Source organism: Eulemur rufifrons, chromosome 28 (assembly GCF_041146395.1).
Source record: "Eulemur rufifrons isolate Redbay chromosome 28, OSU_ERuf_1, whole genome shotgun sequence".
NCBI lineage: Eukaryota > Metazoa > Chordata > Mammalia > Primates > Lemuridae > Eulemur > Eulemur rufifrons.
In genome coordinates, this window is record NC_091010.1 from 36,998,581 (window position 1) to 37,014,638 (window position 16,058).

At 38.0% G+C, this 16,058-nt stretch overlaps 1 protein-coding gene across 4 annotated transcripts in view; it reads right to left on the reverse strand.

Annotated features, from left to right (window-relative positions):
- Positions 1–16,058, reverse strand: part of ASAH2 (N-acylsphingosine amidohydrolase 2) — an 82,871-nt gene that overhangs the window by 28,680 nt on the left and 38,133 nt on the right. For all 4 annotated transcript variants that reach the window (XM_069459785.1, XM_069459781.1, XM_069459784.1 and 1 more), the window contains 3 exons: positions 6,374–6,494; positions 4,280–4,405; positions 414–500 (listed from right to left, as the gene is read on the reverse strand). In XM_069459785.1, the coding sequence (XP_069315886.1) occupies positions 414–500; positions 4,280–4,405; positions 6,374–6,494 (334 nt within the window). The remainder of the gene's footprint in view (positions 1–413; positions 501–4,279; positions 4,406–6,373; positions 6,495–16,058) is intronic.

Here is a 16,058-nt window from a genome sequence, read left to right on the forward strand (position 1 = left end):
GAAAAGTTAAGAAATACTCAGGTGACTTCTGGCAGGCAAAAGCCTGAGAGACTTCTGAGAATTAGGATCAGTCTGGTCATATCTGAAGCCACGTTAATTGAAAACTTTACAATCTACCTATCTTCCTGCTGTCTGAAGCAAGCACTCTGGCTTTCTAAACAGCCTGAAATAGAATGTTTTCCTGAAGACTTGGTTTTAGATGTATTTCCTATAAGAAGTCAGACCCGAGCAGTCAAGGAGAGGTTCCCGTGTGGCTTTTGAAGGCGACTTTCCAAGCTGACCCTTCCAGACTCCCCTACACAGCCTGAACTTTTACTGTCTTCCTCACAATTCTTAACTTCCTAATGAGCACTGTCAATGGATCTTACAGAACAATTTCAAAAGAAGATGAAAGGATGAGGCCCATGGCTTACCTTTGCTCTCTGATATATGCTCTGTCCTATAATTTGTGTGCTGTCAAGCATATCCTGTCCAGGTCCCATAGCCATACACATGCTAGGCTGGAACAAAATGAGACAAGGTGCATTCTTAGTGAAATAAGCAATTATTTTAGGGAACAGAAAATTACATCTGAATCTACACAAACAGATTTTTAAGCCACATTCTAGTATTTCTTTTCAGATATTCTCTCAACCTATACACTAGGATAAACAAAATCATACATGGAATTGGGGCAGTGACTGTCTTCAGAAATGATCTACTCCAGCACCTTTTAAAAATAAGGAAACTGAGGCTCAGGTGGGTTCAAGGGTTAGTTGGAGACAGCACAGGTAGCTAATGTCTGAGCTAAGACTTGAAGCCAGGTCTTTCCATTGGCTGCACATCTTTCTACTCGATTGTTCTTGCCTATGACTCTTGCTCATGCACCTGAAATTGAAACTCAGTTAAAATTATATTGGAGCAACTAGCTGGCACTCTAAAAAAAAAAAAAATCAATAAATAAACCTGGCCATATTTCCTACTTCTTACATCAGAAAAATTGAAGATTGATTGAACACTCAAATATTATAAATGAAATTTAAAAAGTACTAAGTGAAAATATGGGTGTGGAAGACCCTTCTAAAAATTATCTAGAACAAGCTTAGTTAAATATGAGGGCTTAAATATTTTAAATATTTATATGGGGGGAAAAACATAAATAAGGCTGAAAGACAACTGATAAACCAGAAGAAAAGTTTGCTCTGATTTGACAAAACTAAGACTTTAATATATTAGGAGCTTTAAAAAGTCAATAAGAAAAAATGCCGTTATTCATTCTTTCTTTCTTTTTTTGAGACAGAGTCTTTCTCTGTCATCCAGGCTAGAGTTCAATGGCATTATCATAGCTCATTGCAACCTCAAACTCTTGGGCTCAAGTGATTCTCCTGCCTCAGCCTCCTGAATAGCTGTGAATTACAGGCACATGCTGCCACACCCGGCTAATTTTTTTCTATGTTTTGTAGAGATGAGGGTCTCACTCTTGCTCAGGTTGGTCCCGAACACTTGGCCTCAAGCAATCTTCCCGCTTCGGCCTCCCAGAGTGCTAGGATTGCAGGCGTGAGCCACCTCACCCGGCCTACCTTATTAATGCCTTTTGATTCATTCATATTGAGTTGGGCTTTCTCTTACTTGTGGTAGAAAGCATCCTAATGGATACATCATAGCATACAGATGAAATAGGTAATTCATAATTTAAAAACAAATGTGAATTGCCATTCAGTATTAAAATAAGGTCCATCTCATGAATAATTAAATGTAAATTTAAATGATGAAGAGATAACTCTTTGCATTTTGTGTTGCCAAAGATTACAAGAGTGACAAACCTGGTTTTGGTGAGGGTTTAGGGAAACTGTCACTCATACATACATTGTGGGTGGAAATGTCATTGAGAGAGTATCTGGGCAGTTTAGCATATGTTAAATGCACTTTCTCTTTGACGGCAAACTCGCTTTTAAGAATTTATCTTAAGGTGAGACTCATACACATGTGAAAATATGTATGATAAGAACAGCGATCATAGTATGCTTATATGAAGGAAGGATGGAAGATAGACTGGAAAGACCATGTGAAGGAAGGAGGAGGTAGGAAAAGAAAATACCTATCAGTGGGGGATGGGTTAGCTAAATTATGGCACTTAAAACAGAAAATTATAGAGTTAGTTTACAGAGTGCTTTAAAGCATATTTCTTAGAAACAAGAAAAACAGGTCATAGAATTACAGTATCCCATTTATGTAAGTGCATACTTGTATATATGTCATAGAGACATAAAAAGCTGTCTAGAAGGTTGTTTACTAAAATTTTACCAGTAGTGATCATTGTTGGGGGAGAGGGTGCTCCTTTGGGATAAGTTTTTATTTTCTGAACATTTCAATATTGTTTGAAATTTTTAATGAGCATATACATATTTTTTAAAACATTAAAGCTAATTTCTAAATTTAAAAAAAAGCCTTTTTAGAGAAACCACATCAAAGCAGAAAATGTGGCAATGTTTGCCCATTTCCCTCTTTCTCTTTCTTAAGAGAACCCTGATTTTGTTCAGATAGCCATCTCTCTCCCTGTGGCCAAAGTGACTCAGACAGAGGAAGCTGATCCTATTCCTAATTCCAGTTAATATAAGGCAATCATGGCAATTTCCTAGGCCTTGACAGACATTGTTTCAGGGACCCCAGCTTAAGCCAAACAACACTTGCCATTTCCCAAGCAACTGTTTTGGCCCAGAGATGGGCATGTGACATAAATTGGCTCATTCAGACCGAAAAGAAGATTGGTTCCATGGTTGAAGGAGAGGTTTCTTCTCACTTCTACTGTTGGGAGTGGTGGGCATACTGCCTTCCTTGCTGCCGGCAGCCACCTGGCAAACCGAAGGGAGAACAATCCAACACGTGGAGGGTCCAGAGGGAAACAGGATTCTATCATGGGGGGAGGGAGGTTTGATTTTGTTGTAATTTTTTCTGATTATAAAAGTAAAGTATGCTCGTTGTAGAAAAAAAATACATAAATGCATAAATAGGAGAATAAAACTCCCTCACAATAGTGACAAAAAGAAGAAAGCATGGTTAACAATTCAGGATGTTTCCTTTTGTCTTTTTATGATAATACATGTATTTTAGAAATTTTAATCATAATGAATATATAATATTAAACCCTGAGTTTCTCAACATTGTGTAGTATGAGGTTTTCCCTATGTTATTCAATATTCCAACATAAGACATTAAGTTAATGCATAATATTTTATTGCAGATAAGTATCATATTAATAATTTATTTAACCATTTAACCTATGAATTTTGGAATTTAACAAGTAATCTTAAAATTTATCACAAATTAATAATGTGTGAAAATTTTGCAAATGGATAGCAACAAAGACTTTCAATATAAAAATAGTAACATACAAAAGTACAATTGTGAAACTATATTGTTCATTGGGTGGGGTTTACTGGGATAGAATAAATAGCCCAGAAATAGTGTATAATAAAAGTAATATTACAGGTGAAACCTACAAACACAAGAATAAGAGCTGAAAAACTAACATCTGCTGTTCATATCAAAGTTGAAAACAAATCTAAATGAATATTGGAGGAAAGCAATTAAATAAACAATGGTGTAGCCTTACTTATTGTCTTTAAAAATTGCTACAAAGATCTAGACATAATCATAAAAAGATTTCTAAGACAAATTAGGTGGAAAACTCAAGTCCTGGGCCCATAAATAAATCCATAAATAATTCATAAAATTTTGTTTTTGAATAATTAAATAAATGTATATGAAGAGGTGTGAAATAGTAACTGTTGGGAAGGCCTGAGCATAGACGAAAGGAAAAAGAACAGGGACTTTCACTTTTTACTACACACTATGCTTCTACATTGTTTAAATTTTTTACACCATTACGTTTAGTTTGTAATTTTAAAAGAAAGGAAAAGGAATTTCAACCTTACGTAAAAATACTATAGATTTTAAATCAGTGATCAATGTCTCAGACAGGCACTTTTTGGTACAAACTTGTGACTTCAGAAATGCCAAGGCAAAACATTTCAGATTGTCCAAGTTTGGGGAAGGATAGTTAATCTCTGACCCTTACCAAATTGTCTCACCATTCAGAAAACTTAACAGTCATCCATGCGGAAAAATAGAACTTTACCCAATCAAAATTTAGTGGGTTTGGGCAGGTGCTTTTAAGAAGAGAGATAAGTAGGCTAGTGTATACTTGAAGACAACATATTTGTAAATTAATGATAAATATTCAAACATGAAGCACACATGAGATGCAAAAACAAAGATTTCATGCTCCATAGTTACCTACCCCACCAATGGGACAAGTGCTATTGGCGTTATCGCAAGACTCTCCTGTGTTGATGCAATGTGGCCCGAGAATGTTGGGGGACACATCTCCTAGGTTTGATGAAGCAAAAGCTGCTACATATGGTCCCTGCCAAAAGAAACACCAGTTGCGTTTTATTCTTTCTTATCTTCTATAATGACTTCCTTTTAAAATGCAAACATTCAATCCACTCTGGTAAACTATTCAAACTCATTTGCAGACTCTAAAAAGAGGATATATAATATTCTGAGAATTTTTTTTTTCCTTTCTGAAAAGACTCCCAATGCAGTCAGTATACAGATTATTTCTTAAAATGTTCCAATTATCAACAAAGCTATTCCAAGCATGAGAGTTTCACATTTATGCCTCCAACAGAAATATTCTGACAAAATAATACAGTGTGCAAAAACAAATTACAAAATGCTGACCCATCAATCTAATCTCTGGTGTTTTATCTGGAGTTCAGAGATCCATTTTGTCTTTAAAAATAAATATCCTATTGACTTAAAAGAAAAAAACAAATACAGACTTTCCTGTTATAAAACTGAACCTAAATATACCAGCCACCATCTGGACCTGCTCTCTGTGTATCTTTTCTCTCTCACTTCAGCCTTAGTAGAGCAATCAAGCCATCAGCCTCAACCCAACTGGTCTACCATTCCACCTCAAATGTCTTAAATTTTCATAGGGTAAGAAATAACAAAGTATTGGAGATCTTATGTGTTTTTTGATATTAAAAAGATAATTTATCTCAAAGTGTCTAGCACTCAGGTAATGATCATAAATGGGAATCTCTTTTCTTTTCCCTGCAATGCAGGCTAAAATGAGAAAATAGAGTGAGTTTTGTCAACAAAGCAGCTTGCTATGGTTTGGATGTGATTTGTGCCCCCTAAAACTCATGTTGGAATTTGATTTCCAATGTGGCAGGGTTGAGAAGTAGGATCTAGTAGGAGTGATAAAGTCAGGGGAGTGGAGCCCTCATGCATAGATTAATGTGTTCCCGCAGGGTGGGTGCATTCTCACTCTCTCTGGAATGTACTACAATAGCTCCCATAAGAGTGGGTTGTTAAAAAGAAGCTGGCTTCCTTGTTTTCTCTCTCTTGCTTCCTCTCTCACCATGCGATCTCTTTGCACATGCCGGCTCCACTTTCCACCGTGAATGAAGACAGCATGAGGCCCCCACCTGATGCAGCCATACAATCTTGAACTTTTCAACCAACAGAATCATGAGCCAAAATAAACCTCTTTTCTTTATAAATTACCCAGTCTACAGTATTCTGTTATAACAACATAAAACAGACTAAGGCAGGGCTAAAAGTTCAGACTGAATATTAATGGGAGCTACTACTTTTAGAATGGAAGATTAATTCTAAGCAAGGGCGCAGAACTCTCATCCTATCTTCTATTCTTCTGCATTTGGTGCTTGGATGCTGGGGCCAAGCAGAGCAGGCTTCCTCTTCTCACTGATCTGTCTGTGGCCACTAATTTACCCAAAATTGAAGAGCTTCCTGGAGTACATGGATTGAGTTCCTGCCCCCGTCGCATGTCTGATCCCATCATTCACTGAGTTTCAAAGCTACAGAAACAAGTGTGATGGATTCAGCTTGTCTCTGACTTAGGTCTTATTGCAGGAAAATAGAGCAGGGTCCTTGAAAGGAAATTCACCACTAAGAGGGAAGCCTGGATCAGTGAAAAGGACACATCACCCGTCCTCATTCATGACTCTTACACAATTAAAAGGGTGCTTAGTACTTCCCTAGCTCTAAAAACAAAAGTAAACAACACAGTTTGTCATATTTTCAGCTTGATCAAAAACTACTATATTGCACAAACATCTTAAACTTGCCCTTCCCTCTTTAATTATAACTTTATGAAACCATCAATATAGGTAATATCTAACACAAAAAACAAATGGTTTATAACTTATTTTAATTTTTCTTTCCCTATTAAGGAGGATGGTGAATGCTTTCTATCCACACATATCAGTATGTGAGGTCCATCATGACACTTTATCCCGGAGATTTGAATCAGCTATTCTGAATATTGCATGAAGCTTTCAATGACATAAATTCTCACCTCTCCAGGTAGATATCCTCTGTTCTTCTCTTGCTCAAAAAGGTAAGACGCATAGCCCACGTTGTCACTATTTACAAGATGGTTGCTATTGTTCATGCTGACTGGGTGGATGGCAAACCAGCTGCAAAAGATCAAGAAGGCCTAAGTTAATCAATAGAACCAGAGAACTGGGGCCAAAAATGAGGGCTAGGGAGCTTAAGTTTTCTCCAGCAAGAAAAAAATATTTTAAATGATAGGCATTCCACATACTCAAGAAGTCTGATCATTTACTTAAATTAAAAATACAGAACTCTATTTTCATGAATATTTCATCATCATCACCTTCATCATAAGACTGGTCAGTTACTAGATATTATATCTAAAGAATTGCATAGACATACACTTTGTCCTTCAAGAGAGGCACACGTAATAATTGTGCAAATCAATCCATATCAGTTCAGTAGACATTTACTGAGAGCCAGCTGTGTGCCAAGCATGGAATAAACTATGGTTTATGCTCAGAATCTTACAGAAGACAGAAATGTGAACAAATGGCTTTCATACGGTGTGACAAATGTTGTAAAGAAACAGGCATAAAGTGTTTGGGGACCTCAGATGACTAGCAATTAACTCTTGAGAGCATTATGAGGAGAGGGAACAGCAGAGCAAATGCACAGGGGTGTGAAAGAGGATGTTATGCATAATTCAGTATACCCTATGCATAGTAATACATTAAATGTAGAGCTACACAGTTTACAAACTCATTTCACATCTGTTACCTTATTTGAACCTCACAACAACCCTGAGAGATAGGCTGTTTTACCTCTACTATGTATAGGTGACACAGAGAAGCAAAATGATGGTCCATTGGACATTTCACACTTAATAACCTAATATAATCAGGGAAAACAGACTGGGTATTAGATCATATTAAAAGATCAATCTTAATTTGTTGGTTGTGATTATTGATTGTGGCTATATTTTTAAAGTCTTTATCTGATAGAGATGCGCATTGAAATATTGGTGAGTGCAATGCGTGATAACTGGTATTTGCTTTAAAATACTCTAGCAAAACAAAGAAGAAAGGGAGGGGAAAGGATGAAACAGAATGACAGAGTATTGCTAATTATTGGAGCTGGATGATAAGTTACATGGAGATTCATTACACTAATTTTCAAATACATTTGAAAATTCCTGTGTAGTTTCTTTTTTCATGTCGGCATACATTTTGAATTTTTTAAAACATAGTGTCAGGCAAAATCACCAGCCAGTGGGCTGAATTCAGTCCCCAAGATGCCTATTTGCCCCTGTGCAAAGGAATAGAAGTATGCTGCAAGTATTCTAAGGTCATCCCCTAGAAGTGACTTGCAATATTTCTCAATTTAATAAAAATCCTTCTGTTAGATGTGTGTGTGTGGGGGGGGGGGGGTTGTCTCCCTTAAAACTCAAGTGTCAGGGGAAATTCTAAGCGAGTGTTTTCTAGTTACATGGATTTTGCTTTTTTGGAGTTTTTACTTTGGAGGGAAATGGTAGCGGCATGGCACTTCCATGGTTTCCCGACCCAAATATTTCCGTCGGAAATGATCACAGTGAGTCCAGCCAGATTTAGCCACAATGCAATCTGTCCATTGCAAATCAAAGAAAAAACCAGAGAACAATTCTCTCAACATTGACTACTATTTAGCACTTATTAGGCAAAGGATTTTATATACAGGAACTCATTTAATTCTCACAAGAATCCTTTGAGTCAGGTACTACCTTTATCTCCATTTTACAAATAAGGACGTGTTAAGTCTCAGAGTGGTGAAGTAACCTGACCTAGGTCACACAGCAGTAAGTCAAGAATCTAGATGTGGCATACTGTATAGATACGCTCTTCTCCACTAAGGGATGGTGGTTCTGTCCCTTCTCTTCACTCACTTGCTCATTCACTACATATTTAGTTATCTTTGCCTCTGTGTCAGGCACTGGGAACACAAAGATGAATGAGGCATCATCTAGGCCTTGAGAAATGCTTTACAAAAAAATATGACATTTGAGCTGGGTCTTAAAAGATGAGAAGGAACGTGGCAGAGGATCACTAGAGAAGAGGCATTCCTCGCAGAGGAAATGGCATCTGCAAAGGCACAGAGATGTGAAAGAGTGTGGTGCATTCAGAGAATGGATACAGCAGAATGGATATGGGCAAGGAAAGATGGCAATTGTGCCATTCATTCAATCAACATGAATTTATTGGGAGCCAAGTGTGTGACTGGCATTGTGTTAAATCCCAAGGAACATAAAGAGAAAACAGAGATGTTCTCTATCACCAAGGGTCTTACAATTTGGTACAGTGGAGAAAGCAAATGCTAAGAATTCCAGCCTACTAATTAGACTGCAGACTTGATTTTTTTCTTTATTTTGTTTATTTTAGCCCTTAAAAAATAAACTGAACTTCTTCTCTACAAAATTGAAAAAAAATTAATTATTCAGGCCGGGCGCGGTGGCTCACGCCTGTAATTCTAGCACTCTGGGAGGCTGAGGTGGGCGGATCGTTTGAGCTCAGGAGTTCGAGACCAGCCTGAGCAAGAGCAAGACCCCATCTCAACTAAAAAAATAGAAAGAAATTATCTGGACAGCTAAAAATATATATAGAAAAAATTAGCCGGGCATGGTGGTGCATGCCTGTAGTCCCAGCTACTTGGGAGGCAGAGGCAGGAGGATCGCTTGAGCCCGGGAGTCTGAGGTTGTTGTGAGCTAGGCTGATGCCACGGCACTCACTCTAGCCTGGGCAACAGAGTGAGACTCTGTCTCACAAAAAAAAAAAAAAAAATTAATTATTCAAAAAAAGTTACTTGAATTGCAGGAAAGTAAGATGTTGTATTTTTCCTCCTCTGCCATTTGAAATGTGTGCTATTAAAATATCAGGCTTGGCCGGGCGTGGTGGCTCACGCCTGTAATCCTAGCACTCTGGGAGGCCGAGGCGGGCGGATCACTGGAGCTCAGGAGTTCGAGACCAGCCTGAGCAAGAGTGAGACCCCGTCTCTACTAAAAATAGAAAGAAATTATATGGACAACTAAAAATATATATAGAAAAAATTAGCCGGGCATGGTGGTGCATGCCTGTAGTCCCAGCTACTCGGGAGGCTGAGGCAGTAGGATCGCTTCAGCCCAGGAGTTTGAGGTTGCTGTGAGCTAGGCTGACGCCACGGCACTCACTCTAGCCCGGGCAACAGAGCGAGACTCTGTCTCAAAAATAAATAAATAAATAAATAAAATATCAGGCTCATCACAGCAAAGTATTATAGTAAAGGATGAATATTTATAAATATATGCAGAAAGGTGGTCATTTTAATTTAAAAGTCTGTACTTACAGCTTATTTTATCTGGTCAAAAAATAACCTTCAAAGCAAAGTTCAAAAGAGAGGAAGAAAGGTTTAGTTAGTTTCAGGAGAAGTTAGAAAAAAGACATAAAAGGATGAATATGACCCTGATAATAAACATTTTTAAATAAAGATATCACAGCCAGATGTAAAATAGGAAGCAGGGTTCTACCTGAGCAAGTATGATATAACTAAGAGTACCGAGGAAAGTCAAGAGATCGGGGATCTTATACTCATTTATAGCAAAGTTAGTTAAAATTTCTGGATCTCTGTTTCCAAAACTGAAAACTAATAGATTTCAACTATGCTTTGTGAATCAATAAGCATCATATTAATATAGAATATTAAAATTCTTTTTCCTCCTGTGCAAATGAGGCATTTGGAGCAAAAAATCTCTAGGGCCTCTTTCAATTCAGACATTGTGTGTTTCCTACTCCAAAAAGGAAAATAGCCAAATGCAAAATAAAACTCCTTAAATATTCTACAGCAGTAACAAATCCATCCCAGGTTCCATTCTCTCAGACCTGGGGCACCAGGTCCAGTGTAGAGATTGTGCCCTATACAAAGGTGACTGTCCAAAGGGTTAAGTAGAGGTTTAATTCCAGCCCCAGCACAGCTCACCAAGCCAGGAACCTCAGTCATCCCAGAAAAGGCGGTGCCTTTGTGTGATTTAGACCAAGGCCCTATGGCCCTCTCCAAACTAAATATCCACAAATAAGAAAATAGAATAATGTACATCCAAAGTTGGTGTTCATGAAGATTGATGGGAGTAAGAGTAACATGGGAGCTCCTCCTATATTGTACTGGGTAAACACAATATAGAGGGCTGTAATGGGTTGAATAGTGTCCCCACAAAATGCACGTCCATCCAGAACCTCAGAATGTGACTTATTCGGAGATAGGGCCTTTATAGATGTAATCAAGGTAAAGACTGAGTGATACTATACTGGCTTAGTGTGAGCCCTAAATCCAATGACTAGCATCTTTAAAACGAGAGGAAAGGAACAGAGAGACACCCAGAGACATAGAGAAGAAGGTGATGTAAAGATGGAGGCAGAGAATGCAGTGATACATCTACAAGCCAATGAAGCCCACAATTGATAGCAACCCCCAGAAGCTAGGAGAGAGGCATGGAGCAAATTATCCCTCAGAGCCTGCAGAAGGAACCAATCCAGCCAATGCCTTGATTTAGGACTTCTGGCCTCTTGACCTGTGAGAGAATAAATTTCTGTTGCTCTAAGCTACCCAGACTCTGGTGATGTGTTGCTTCCCTAGGAAACTAATACAGAGGCCATGGATTACAGTGACTAAGAATACCACCTCTGGAGTCAGACACAAGTTACTTAACCTATTTGAATCTCAGTGTTCATATCTGTAACATAATGATAATAATAGTATCTACTTCACATCATTTGACAATTAAAAGAACTAATACATGTAAATTGCTTAGCACAAAGACTGGCCCATACTAAGAATGGAATAAATGTTCCCTAGGAGGACGGTGACGATGCTAATATTGATACAGCTACTGCTGCGGCTGACGATGATGATTATGATGATGATAAGGAAAAGAGATAAAAAGCTCTGAGCATAAACATATATATGATTCATAAGATTAATACAATGTTAAATACATGAGGGGGTGTTCACCATATGCAACACATGTGTACTCTACCCATGTGATGTGGGCATGAAATGATTAAATGAGAATAACCTGCCCTCTTGTGGCAGAGACTTGCGTGCTCACAAAACGCCCATGTGCTTTTCCATTTCCCAGTCCCAGGAGCAGGGTGGGGCCGGTAAATAGCTCTGACCAATCACAGGTGTGCAGGAGGACCACCCAATCTTTATTAGACCTTGCATGAGTGGGAAATAAGCTTTTAATGTGCTACGCCACTGGAATGTCACATTCTATTGTAGCACTTGGCATTAATTACTTTGATTAACACACCTCTTTTTCACTTCTTTCACAGTTGTCCTCGCCACCCCATAGCAAATCGTTGGGGGAAAGAGAAAAGGCTGTTTCATTGTGCTATACTGTAAGGATTATTGGGCCCAGAATTTTACCCAGAGGGCAACCTGGGGTAAATTTTAAACAAGCAGAAGTAATGAATAAAGACCAGAAGACCAGACTGATCAGATTTAAAAAAGACAATGAGCTGTAGCCAGAGGAACCCTTCTAAGTTCCAGGTAAACCAGGAGCCAGCCTCTAGGAGCGTATTTCTACAATCTCTACTCCAGAGAAGAAATGTGCATTCTCAACTACTACTTCTGTAATCTTCAAAAATCCTGAATGAAAAAAATCTCTCTAGATAATAATATTGGAGAGATATCTGGTTTGGGTGGATTCCATTCGGTCACAGCCATCAAAAATTCTTGTGCCCTTATATGGTATGATTAAGCGATCAATAAAAGTAAAAGAGGAAATGGCCAACTAGAGTATTTTTTTAAATTCAGCCTAATTACGTATTGAAGAAATACAAAGGAAAACAACAGTGATTTGGATTTTTTGAGCCTGTTACTTGGCAACATTTATAAAGCATGATAATACTGAAGTTGGCAAGAGCACGGGAAACAACATTCTGCTCATGTCTGAGTAGCAGGACTATAAACCAACAAAACCTTTCCAGAGGGCTGTTTGGCAATTTAAAGGAAAAGCTTTACAATATAAGCATTCTCTTTGGCTCAGCAGTCTCATTCTAGGAATTTAGCTTAAGGAAATCGTTGGCAAATATATGAGATATCTGTTCAAGAATGTTTATCACAGTGTATTTTATGATGGAAAACACTGTAAACAACCTAAATAGCAAACGATTGCTGATTAGTTGAGTACATTATATTGCATATAATAGAGTACTACACAGCAATTTTTAAATGGTGATTTTAAAAATACTAACTGGCATTGAAAGATATTCATAAGGTATTGCTAAATGGAAAAAAGAGAGAGTTGCCAAACTGTGCATACAGTAAAATTCTTTTGTAAAAAATATGCTTAGAAAAAAGTCTAAAAGGCTATGTAACAAAATGTTAAGAGAAGCTATCTCTGAGTCCCAGGATTACTAGATGATTTTTTTTTAACTTTTTAATTTTTTTCTTACTATTGAAATTTTAGAAAATATATAAATGAAATGAAGAAGACTTTTAAAAAACGACTTGCAACAACACCAAGAGTGAACTGTAAGGTAAACTATAGATAACGATGATGTGTCAATGGAGATTCATCAATTGTAACATTTGTACCATTTTGATGGGGGGGTTGTTGATAGTGGGAGGGGAGCTGTGTGTCTGGTAGGAGAGGACATGTATGAAAACTCTCTGTACTCTCTGCTCAATTTTGCTGTAAACCTAACATTGCTTTAAAAAATAAAGTTTATTAATTTTAAAAATAATAAAGCCTATTTTTTAAAAAAAAACTATGCCCTGGCACAGTATCACTTCTGCCATTTTGTATTGATCAAAGCAGTCACAGAACCATCCAAAGTTCAAGGGCTAGAGAAATTGTCTCCCTCTTTTGCTGAGGAGTGGCAGAGTCACTTTGGATAAAGTACATGGAGGAAGAGCTATTATTGTGTTGTTGTGGCCATTTTGAAAACTGCCATCTGCCATTTGAAGATTTTTTTTTTTTAATCTCTATCAATACAAAAAAGATGAGAGGTGAGAGAGGAGGAAAAAGAAGCAATGAACAAGTGAAACAAACAGCACAAAGTGAAGAGATACAGAAAAGTCCAGATATATGATAATCACAATCCCTGAAAAGAGACTGAATTCATTATTATAAAAGACAAAGATTGTCAGAATACAAAACAAATAACTAAAGCTATATGGTATTCATAAGAGACGCGCCTAAAACTTAAGAACAAAGAAAGATTGGAAGAAAATAATAGAAAAATATATATTGTAAATTCTAACCTTGAAAGAGCTGAGTCAGCCATATTAACATGAGACTTCATAGGCTTAAGACAACAAAATAATTATTAGATATGAAGAGGATCACTACGAAAACAAGTGAACAAAAAAACAGGTTGATAGTCTCAGTATATGGAGACAGCATTGCTAACATTTTCATGGTATTTTACAGCTTCTAGTGGCCCAAAGTGAGTAAAACCAAGCAAGTATCCACTTTTACAGAATGACCTTTTAGTCATGCTTATTTCTTACTATATATTCCACATAGGGAAATGAACAGAAGCAAATGCCCCTGATTATTAACTATGGTTGATTTGAGATAGTATAATTTTGAGTTAATTCTTCTTTCTTTCTACTTTGTTATATTTTTCAAGTTTTCTATGATGAGTATATATCATTTTTATACTGAAAAAAAAGCAACTTGGAAAACAATAATAATCTTCCAGATATCTTTAGGTTAAGAACTTTCCAGAAATCCAACAATCAAGTAGGTTCAATATGTTCTGCCAACTGGTTTTTATGGCTTTGGTTTCTAAAACTTGGGACAATTTAAATTACACAAGGCTGATTTATCTGTTATCAGTCAGTTGTCATCCCCTTGTCATCACAAAGCCCTTCTTAAGCACCTTCACTGGGGATGGACCAGACACAGGCTGAGAGCTCCCTACACAACCATGGCCAAGCTCCACTGGAGAAGAACACAGACAAGCCATAGAAAAGTCAGAGCCAGGAAGACATCATCAAGCTTCACAACAACATAGAGGGGGCAGAACAAGGAGAAATGCAGTGAAGGATGCAGAAACAGAGAGCAGGGCTTTATGAACCAGGGTTAATGCTAATGGAGAAGGCATTTATGAAGACAAAGACAAGGTGAGATGGAGAAAAGAGAGCAGGTCCCGAACGGTTTGGGGAAGGGCAGTCACTGAGGTTTCGGCATTTGTGATTTGGCTGGGGGTGGGGGTTAAGTGGACTCAGGGGAGAGTGTAGAGGGAGAAGAGAGAGAGCCATGAGAATAGTCAAATGTTAGAATTCAAGAAGTCATGTATCTATTATGTGTCAATTAAAAACAAAATTTTTAAAGTAAAAAGATTTTTTTTAAACAGAAGTTATGGTTCTATGATAGAGATTTACATGCACAACTGAGTTCTGTAAGTCAATATCATTTGAACAAACTGGTGTAATTCCACAAATGAGATTTTTCTAAGTTTGTACACAAATTATTTAAATAATCTGCACTCAACACTGCCCTTGTTGTTTTTAAAATGTGCCTTTAAAGGACCCCCTTACAAGACCCCTTTCTATAAGAAGAAAAGGATTTGCAATATATAAAATAGAAGGCAATGGAGCCATCATTCAAACACCTGCTGAGATCTTCCTTACTGCTCCAATGAATAGAAACCATGTCATATTGATTCCTAGAGGGCTGAGAAGGGGAGAAGGGAAGGGAGAAGGGAAGGTGGGAAGAGGGAAGTCCATTTCACTTCTACAAACAAGGAAGAGAACTTGGCAGAAGCAAAGAGGTAGGCAAAGGGAAGAAAAGCAAGACAAAGCCTGTTCTGTTGCCACATGCTCCAGGAAATAAGCCAGCCTCCCTGCACGCCACCACCCCACCATCCTCCCCCTCTCCCACCCCTCCCAGAGCTGCCTCCACAAGGGTGGCTGTGTGAGAAGTGCCTTTTCCACTGACCAGCTCTGCCATTCCAATTATCCACACTTGTGACTTTCTTTCTGATGTGGACATTTGTAACCTCTGTTTTGCTTTCTCCCTTCATAGTTTCGTTTCTTTTTTTTTTTTTTTTTTTTGAGACAGAGTCTTGCTCTGTTACCCGGGCTAGAGTGAGTGCCGTTTCATTATCCTAGCTCACAGCAACCTCGAACTCCTGGACTCAAGCAATCCTCCTGCCTCAGCCACCCGAGTAGCTGGGACTACGGGCATGCGCCACCATGCCTGGCTAATTTTTTCTATACATATTTTTAGTTGTCCATATAATTTCTTTCTATTTTTAGTAGAAACGGGGTTTCACTCTTGCTCAGGTTGTTCTCAAACTCCTGAGCTCAAACAATCCACCCGCCTCGGCCTCCCAGAGTGCTAGGATTACAGGCGTGAGCCACCGCGCCCGGCCTCCATAGTTTCTTCATACACACGATGTCTAAATACATCGGGGGATCTCTCAAGATTCCATTTCTTCTGCTCCATTGGATGGCAAACTCTTTGAGGTGCCTTCCAGAGTCTCCCAAAGTGAATTTTGTAAATGCTACACAGCTTATAGTTTAATTTATTGAGAACATCTCAGATATGTTGCCCACGTCTGGAGAAAAAAATCACTTAGTGTTTTTGTGTAAGGGGGGGAAACAGGCACAAAGATAGAAATATTATTTTTATATACATAGTTCACCTGGAGCAAATGGTGGCCTCACCATTGTAGAAGGCTTAATAG